This window comes from Fringilla coelebs (assembly GCF_963513975.1).
Source record: "Fringilla coelebs genome assembly, chromosome: 16".
Lineage (NCBI taxonomy): Eukaryota > Metazoa > Chordata > Aves > Passeriformes > Fringillidae > Fringilla > Fringilla coelebs.
Genome location: NC_140042.1, coordinates 4,428,718 through 4,437,776, shown reverse-complemented (window position 1 = coordinate 4,437,776; position 9,059 = coordinate 4,428,718). Strand labels below are relative to the sequence as shown.

The following is a 9,059-nucleotide window of genomic DNA, read 5'->3' as shown; positions in this document are numbered from 1 at the left end:
AAAGTGAGCTTTACGTTAAATTTTTACAAAATCACAAAATTTTCAGGGTTGGGAGGGATCTCTAAAGATCACCTAGTTAAACTCCTTGCCATGGAGCAGTCACGTAAAGCAGGCGACACAAGAACGCGTCCATGTGGGTGTCTGTGGGATACCTCCAGAGAGGAAGACCCGCACCCTCCCTGGCCACCCTATTCCAGTGCTCTGCCCCCCTCCATGGCAAGCAGCTCTTCCACATGTTGAGGTGAACCTTGTGGTTTAGTTTACGGCTGTTTCTCCTCACGCCGGGAGCGTGTGATTGCCCCGGAGCCCCGCCCGGAGCCGCCCCACCGCCGCCACCCCGGCGCTCCCTCAGGCGAGGGCGGGCGCGCGGCCGGGGCCGCCCCTGGCGGGCGGAGCGGCGCCTGCGCGGCCTCGCGGGGACCCCCGCGCGCGGCGTCTCGCGAGAGGCGGCGCCGGGAGCGCGGCGGGAGGAGGAGGAGGAGGAGGAGGAGGGGGGAAGGAGAAGAAGGGGAAGGAGGCGAAGGCGGCGGTGCCCGGGCGGGAGGTGAGCGCGGGGCCGGGCAGGGCTCGGGGGTTGTCCGAGAGGCCGGGCGGGGCTCGCTGAGGTGGTGCCGCCCCGGGGCCGAACCTGCTGCCGGTTATGAGCACGGCGTGTCCCTCCGCTCTCCCCGGTGCCAGGTAGGGCTCGGCTCCGGCGGGACGCGGGGCTGGGGCTGCGGGGACTCTGCGGGGCAGCTCCCCTTCTCCGCACACGCGGCACCTTCTCGGCTGGACGCTCCCCAGGGAGCTGGGAGGGTTTAGCCTGGATTAAAGGAGGACCGGGAGGACCACATCGCTCTCTACGGCCACCTGGAAGGAGGTTGTAGACAGGTGGGTGTCGGTCTTTTCTCCCAAGTAGCAAAAGGCAGAAGAAGAGGAAACAGCCTGAAGCTGACCCAGGGAACGAGCTGCCCGGAGAGGCGGTGGTGTCACCGTCCCTGGAGGTAGATGTAGATGTGGCACTTGGGGTCACGGTTTGACAGCGTTAGATTGATGATCGTGGGACTCGATCCTAGAGGTCTTTTCCAACCTTAATGATTCTGTGACTCCTTCCAGCCCCGGTGCTGGGCCTGAGGCTGGTGCAGCCCTGCCGGGTGCTGTGCAGCCGCTGCCGGGCTTGGCAGCGGCCGGGGAACGAGCGGCTGCGGGAGCGATGCCGGGATGCAGCCGGCACAGCCCGGCTTCCAGCGCTGCTCCGCGGGCATCCGGCCCAAAAGGCTCCTCTTCCAGCCCGAACTTCACTGCAGAGCTCAAAACTGCCGGAACCAGGTGTTTGTAAGGTGGCTACAGCCAGTGCGGCTCTCCAGGGTTGTGGTGACACACAATGGGTGTTGTTGGCCCAGGCTGCAGCGCCGGGGCTGCCTAAGGTGTTTCCTGCGATTGTGGAGCCAGGGATGGTGTGTGTGCTGGAGGTTTGTGATAAAAGTGATGGATGAACAGTATGTCCTGTGTTTGCCGAGTTTCCTCCTGAAATTTAGGAAATTGTGACAACTTCCAAGTATGGATATTAAAAAAGAGGTGACAAATGCCGCCAAGTCTGTCCAAACCAGGCTTTGTGGCAGCAATGGTGGGCAAGGTGCTGGCTAACTGTAGATTAGGATGTTTTTCTGCTGATCTCTAACGTATATGGGCTAAGTTGTGGTGCAACATACAAAGCAGCTCCATTTTTTGCTTATGGTGTACATTTATTCTAATGTAAGTATTGGTGTCAAAACTTCCTTGCTCTCCAAAGGGTGCTAGACTTTTGGGAAGCTGGGCAGAAACAACGTGTTGAGTGATAGCCAAGTCCATGAAATTTGTTTATTGGTACAGTCTGCTTTCACTGGTGGGAGCTTGTTCTCCTCTACCTTTAGGAGATTAAATTAGGTTCTGCTTTTCTAGAGGTTGCTGATTCCATAAGCATAGCTGGTGTGTACCATGATATGTAAGTATAGAAGGCTGCATGGGTCCAGTGATCTGTGGTGAAGTGCCCCCAAGGAAAGTATCCATTTGAATTTGGTGAGGGTTTGATGTGTTTTCAAAAGTTCTTACTCCACTTCTTTCTGTCATCCTAAGCAGGCAAAATCCAAGTAAGCTGCCTGATATCCTGTATCTTCTCATGTTAGATCAAGTGGGCACTGGAGGAGTTGAGGTGGTTCCTAGTGCCCCTTGCTTTGGGGAAACCCAAAGCAAGAAGAGAGGGGATTTGCACCCAAGCCTTTGGAGGCACATTTCTTTCAAAACCACTGCTGTTCGTAGAGAGGGTTTATTGTCCCCTGTGTCTGGCACTTGTTTTTCTGTAAGCTGCTTTATTTTCTGTGGGCCTTACTGTTCCTGTAAGTGAGCTGGGGTTGCGTTTGCAGAGAGGCTGGAACAGAGCGTAGTTGTTGCATAAAGTCAAGAGGAGAGGAATAAAGAGACACAAATTACTTGAGCTCTTATCTGTCCTAAGAATAAACAGTTACAATCGGGCAGTGAAGTTGAAATAAAGTTTCCAAGCCCCCAAGGAGTTGCATCTGCAATGGCTTTTGCAATAGGAGTGCTGGGGACATCCTCTCTTTCTTGTGTTAAATGAGTTTGAGAGGTGGTTGTTTGACGCAGCAGGGGGTTTGACCTGTCATGGCACAGTGACCTCAGACCACGGTGTCTTTCCCAGGCCCTGCACGGAGAGAAAAGCTCTTGGTTCACACCCAAGCCAGGTTCAGGTTGGAGATGGTCACGGGATGGCTGCTCAGGAGACTCTGTAGGATGATTATAGCCCTTGGTTGACTCTCCAGTTTGCCAGCACCGTGTCACAGAGGCAGCTTTGTTTGGATCCTGGTGCACATTCCTGTTGGCTGGTGACTTTGGGTTGAACTTGAATGTAAATTCTTGGCTCTTTCTGGAAGCTTTTCCTTTTGATTCTGGCGAGGGGAGGACAGAGGCACGTTCCCTCTAATGTGCACAGAAAGCTCAAATTTGTGCTTTCAGTCTGGTGTCCTTTATGAAGTGCTCAGGAAGGGGATGGCTCCTAATCAATAGAGCAACTCTTGTTTTCTGCAGCATTTTTTTTCTGAGGGAAAATTAAGCTGTCTTACTGCTCTGTTCCAGGGTTCCTCTCTGGCACTGGTAGAGTTAATAGAAGCGGAGTCTTTCTGATTCTCTGCTCCTCGCTGCTGTGTGTGTGTCTTGGAAAAGCCAAACTCTCTGGCAGGCCTGCATGCCGTGACCTGGAAAGCAGGCTGGAGCCCTTGGGGTGTGCTTGGTAAAGCTGCATTGTGGGGTGGCTCTGGTGAAGATCCCTCTTTCTATTTGCCCCAGGAATATGAGTGCCACACACAGTGTCCAGTCTGCCCCTGTCGCTGCTGCCAGCAGGGGGATGTGTCCACGCCTGGCTGGGACAGCTTTGCAGGAATGCTGGGAGGCTGCAGTGCTGCCCAGGGCTGTGGGAGCTGCTGGGTCTGGGGACAGCAGGAAGGGATGCTCCGTGCAGCTTTCCAGGCTTGCTGCATTCCAGCCAGCCCAGAGGTCTCAAGCAGCGCTGGAGGCGCAGCGTGCTGGGATTCTGTGCGCAGTGGGCACCCTATTCATCCAGAATAGGAAGCAGTCCCTGCCCTGAACAGCTAAATGGGATCAAAAGCAAGAACAGACTTGGGCAAAACTCAAACCCAGGAGTGTGCCAAGCAGGAGGCTTGGCAGTGTCCCTCCATTATCTTCTGCTGCTGGACTCAGATGCTTGGTCTGAAGTGCTGACGCACATATGTAATTTGCCCCTTCTTTAGCTCTCTGCTGATCTCTCTGGGTGTTTCTTCTCAGATCTGCTCCATCCTCAATCTTGACTAGCTAAACAAGGAGAATTACTGCTGAGTAATACCTGCTTCTTGCTCTGCAGAGTGTAAAGCGTTATGTCTGCAGTTCCTCCATCTCCCCTTCTCAGGCAGAGTAAGAACCTGGCTGCAGGAGAGGGCACTTTTTGGTGTTGCTGTGCAAAGCCTGTGTTAGGCTACAGCTCAGCTAAATTTCTGTCTGTCCCTACTTCCAAATTGTAAATAAATACACCAGGGTGGAGAAACCATAAGCCTTCAGATATGTGTTTTGTGTCTTGAGACAAGCTGACCTAATACTTTGACATGTAACAGTATCTGGTATTGTTCCTCTTTGTTACTAAATTCTTGTCTAATGTCTGAAACCTGGACTTGGGTTGTTAAAACCCATCGCCCCTGAGACACAAGCACAACCATGCAGGGGACTTTTTACCAAGTCATTCACTGCAAGGCTGCAGTGAACTTCCCTGGGAATGACGGAGCTCAACACTTCTGCATATCTGGACTCGAGTTCTTCGGCATCTCTCTGTAGGGTGGGGTTGAGGCTGTTTAAGGGTGGTGTGAATTGGCTGGGGAGCAACTTCTGTGTTTTGGGAAGAGACACCCAACCTTCATTTTAACAAAACTTTTCAGGGCAGCTTGCCCTGAAGTGGCTTTGTTTTCAAAGCTGGTGTTTGCAGGGTTTGTGCTGAAGTCATTGGGAAGATTTAGGATGTCTGTGGAAAGGACAGCTCTTGTTTTTTATCTGTAGGTGCTGCTCAGTGTTTACAATCAGAGCATGGACTATTGCTTGGAGGGGTGGAGAACATTGCAGTAACTACTTGTACCTCATCACTTTGCTGTTTTGTTCTTCCCTGGCTGTAGGCACTGGCTCCTTGCTGGCTTGGGGAGAGCTCAAGGCTGGTTTGCCAGCCTGCCTCTGCACAGAGCCTTGGACCAGAAAAAATGCAGCAGGGTGGGGATATGGGTGTTCCCTGAGGATCTTGTGGGAAGAAAGAGGCTGGGAGTCATGGAAAGCAGACAGCAGTGAAAAGATGGAGCTGGTTGAAGCAAAAAACTCAAACTTGCTGCGCCCTCAGAATGGATGATCTGAGCTGCCACTTTAGCAGTGATTTCTCACCTGTCTTTGGTGATCAAGAGTTGTTAGCGTTGAGTGTGATAGAAATATAAATTACATTAAAGCAGCAAAAGAGGTCCTGACTCAACAGTGTCTGGGCACAAACACAGATTTACCAGAGCACCCTTAATCTCCAGAATTATTCAGTTAAAGGTAATCTCTCCTTTAGATTTTTATTGATGCGTGGCTCTTATCAGGACTGTATCCCTTGGTGGGGGATTGTAGGAGAAATGTTTGTGTAATCTTTGTTCCTGGCAAAATTAAATAGCTACCAAGAGAGGTCATGGAGATAATGCCTACTGGGTGCCTTCACACAGAGTAGATAAGATGATGTGTTCAGGTCAGTGATGTTCTCTCAGCAGGGACTTGCTTTAGCCACTGAGGCAGTGGCACCTTCAGCCCTGTATTTGTAACTCCAATAAGGAATTTGTTTTCAGCACAGAGCACCTTCATGCAGAGGTGAGACCACAGTGTGATACCAAATCTGAAATCATGGATCTTCTGCATGGAGACTTCTTTCTTCTTATGTGTTAGATAGTATAAAAGTCAAGGAGGTCTGAAAGGTAATTGGCTCTGCATACTTTGTGTGTATGGTTGTATGTTTTAATACTCTCAAACTTGCCTCAAGCTCTAGGCCTGAAATCATTATATTCTACTAATTTTTTTAAATTTAAACAGAACTGCTCTTGAAATAATTTAATTCCAGAAACTTGATATTGATAAAAAGCCATGACTGCTAGGAAACTGATAAAATTGCAACACATTATGTCTGCTTTTGGCCAGCCAGCTCTTTTCCACAGAGTCTCTATGGACACCTCTGACTCTCACAGCTCTCCCCATGTGGAAATGGGGATGGTCAGCCCCACGACAAGTTTTGACTGTGCCAGGTCATTCTCTCCAAACCAGCAGGATTTCTTAAGGATTAACTTTTCTTTCCTCATACCTTTCCAGGCTCCTGCTCTGCAGCACCATGCTGGATCCCAAGCCTCACTCTGCAAGCCAGAGGTGAGTCCAGGTGAAAGCCAGCTACCACAGCAGTGTCAGGATGACCAAAGCACGGCTCCTCCGTCTGTCTGTGGTGCTGGTCTCCATCTTCATGATCCTCCTGATTATTGTGTACTGGGACAACGTGGGCACGGCTCACTTCTACCTGCACACATCCTTCTCCAGACCCCGCTCCCCAGGAGCCATCACAGCAGGTGAGGACTGGGAAGCCATGCCAGATGTAGATGAATTTTTGGCAAAGCTGCTGAGCTCAAGCCTGAAACAGAACAGCTCTATCCCCCGAAAGACAGAGCAGCTCCTCGTCCAGGGCTCCAACAAGCCTGTGGTGAGTAACTTGGAGGAGAACGTGCGGGGCTATGACTGGTCTACACACAAGGACAGGAACAGCTTGGACCAAGAGAAGCTGCAGGTAGAGAGGCAGAGAACATTGCGGGAGTTTTGTGCCAATTCCAGCCTCACCTTCCCCACCAAGGAGCGCTCCTTCGATGACATTCCCAACTACGAGCTCAACCACCTGATTGTGGATGACCGCCACGGCATCATCTACTGCTACGTGCCCAAGGTGGCCTGCACCAACTGGAAGCGTGTGATGATCGTGCTGAGCGAGAGCCTGCTGGACCAGGGGGTTCCCTACCGGAACCCTCTGGATATCCCCCGGGAGCACGTCCACAACACCAGCACCCACCTGACCTTCAACAAATTCTGGCGCCGCTACGGGAAGTTCTCCCGGCACCTGATGAAGATCAAGCTGAAGAAATACACCAAGTTCCTCTTTGTACGAGACCCCTTTGTCCGCCTCATCTCCGCTTTTCGCAGCAAATTCGAGCTGGAGAACGAGGACTTCTACCGGCGTTTCGCCATCCCCATGCTCAAGCTCTACTCCAACCACACCAACCTTCCCACCTCCGTGAGCGAGGCCTTCGGGGCAGGCCTCAAAGTCTCCTTTTCTGACTTCATCCAGTACTTACTGGATCCCAGGACAGAGAAGATGGCCCCCTTCAATGAGCACTGGAGGCAGGTTTACCGGCTGTGCCACCCGTGCCAGATAGACTATGATTTCATTGGGAAGCTGGAGACGCTGGATGAGGATGCTGCTTATTTACTGCAGCTCCTCAAAGTGGACAGGCTGCTTCGCTTCCCACCCAGCTACCGCAACAGGACTGCCAGCAGCTGGGAAGATAACTGGTTTGCCAAAATCCCACTGGCTTGGAGGCAGCAGCTCTACAAGCTTTATGAAGCAGATTTTGTACTCTTTGGCTACCCCAAGCCAGAAAACTTGCTTAAAGACTGAAAGTGATTGGGCAGTGGGTGTGGGAGGGAACATCTGAAATACCAAAAATGTTTAAATCCTCCTCATTTTTGCTCTTAACTCCCTTCCCAATGCAAGTTGGTACCATGGAATATATTTTTTCTACTGCTTCCCCTTCCATTTTTACAATAATGCCAGAGTCCAGGGTATTACAGCCAGCTCTGCATATGCAAAAATTGCCAATTTTTTTTGGATTATCATTTGTTTTCTGTTTTTTAAAATGTCCCCATACTTTGCAATGGGTCGCTGCCCTTGGTCACTCTGCCAATCATGTCCTTCAGTAGCTTTTTATTAATACTTTTTAAAAATTAATATATTTAAGATATTTAAAACAAAGCGTGTGTCATGGCAAAGGAAGGGAAGGAATAAAAAAAAAAGTAAAAGAAAACCCCAAGAAATGATGTACCTGCCTCTGTGTGTTGTCTCAGGGCTGCTGTTTCAGAGGTCCAAGGTTTGCAGAGCACTTGGATCTCTCTGGGGGCTGGGATGTTGATGGTGCCAGGTCTGCTGGTGGGCACTTCCAGATGGGCTTGAGGCAGTGGGATGGGTCAGTGCCTGACGCTGCCAAACAGGCCTGGAAGAACACCTGGAAGGATTCTGGTGACTCGCACTGCTCACAGGTGTTGAGTGTGACACCAGGGTCACAGGAAGGAAATGGCACTGGGAGCAGTGACAGCAAGTCCTGTGGGGTGTTTTGGGGCATGCAGGTGGCCAACACAGCACCTCTGCACTGCCTGACCTTTTGGCAAGGTACTGTGGGACTCTGCTGTCCACAAAGCTGAGGTTCAGCCCCTCTACCTTGCTAGTGTGGAGCATTCCCATGACTTGCCCCATTCCAGGAGGGTGCTGATGTTCTTAGGGGTTGTGGCCAGCCAGGATGGGCAGAGTGCTCCTGGATAGGTGAGCTGGCCTGGTGCTGGTTGTGTGCTGCTCCATGTCCTGATCACTGCTGCAGGCAGTGCAGGTCCCTTGAGATCTGTGCTGTGTCCTCATCATCCCTGTGCATGCTTTAAGGGAATGTGGCAGAGATGCAGATGCTTATCCCAAGGAGAAGAAGATCCAAAAGGTTTCTTTCAATAAGCAGATGTCAAGGTCAACTCAAAGTTTTTCTGTTTTCAGCATTCCAGCTACTGCTCGTGACACCACATCCTCATCTGCTGCCTTTCTGCTTATTCCAAATGGCTGATGCAGATTTGATCATCTGCCTTGCTGGGACCTGCTGCAGGAGTGATGGTTCTCACTGTGCTGGGAGCATGTGGGCTGCTTCCCAAAGGAAATTAATGCCTTTAGAGACTTTTTGTGTCTCATCAGCTGAATCTGCTTCTCTTTCTCTCTCCGAATTGCTTTGCAAAAACTGTTTGCTTAGCAGATTAGGCAGGCAACTCTTTCAGAGCTGAAATGCCTAATTATTTCCCTGGACTGTGGATGGTATCGGTGATTAAGGTCCAGGGTCAGGCCTTGGGAGACAGCTCTGTGTTTTGGGGAGACTTCTTTGTATTGGCCTTTTACTCAGTTTCTCTCCAAGGCCATCAGCAGGCATGACTTTTCCTCTCTCTCTTCCCCCCTCGCTTCCCCAGTTTCTGCACAAGTACATCTAGGCACTCCATGCTCTTTCTAATAAATGTGCTGTATCAAGCTTTATAACCTATAAATGAGAGGTAATTGCTGGTAGTTAGACTCAAAACAAAGGGTTTGTTTCTCCTTGTTCTCCCACCACTCTCCTGTAATTTGTGCAGAGATATTTGCAGTTTAAATGAGCCTGAAGCCGTCGTCAAGGTCTTGGTGCTTTGCTCCTCATAGCTTGGGG

The 9,059-nt window shown here is 50.8% G+C and overlaps 1 protein-coding gene across 2 annotated transcripts; it reads left to right on the top strand.

Moving 5' to 3' along the window:
• The first annotated feature begins 494 nt into the window (after positions 1-494).
• CHST12 (carbohydrate sulfotransferase 12) lies at positions 495-7,600 on the top strand. 2 transcript variants are annotated; one of them, XM_084216572.1, is made up of 2 exons: positions 495-544; positions 5,890-7,600. In XM_084216572.1, exon 2 carries the CDS (start codon positions 5,984-5,986, stop codon positions 7,232-7,234), a length of 1,251 nt encoding a protein of 416 aa, XP_084072698.1. In that variant the 5' UTR covers positions 495-544; positions 5,890-5,983; the 3' UTR covers positions 7,235-7,600. The 2 variants fall into 2 exon arrangements, with proteins under 2 accessions (XP_084072698.1, XP_084072699.1); XM_084216573.1 differs by lacking the exon at positions 495-544 and adding an exon at positions 580-678.
• The last annotated feature ends 1,459 nt before the right edge of the window (positions 7,601-9,059 follow it).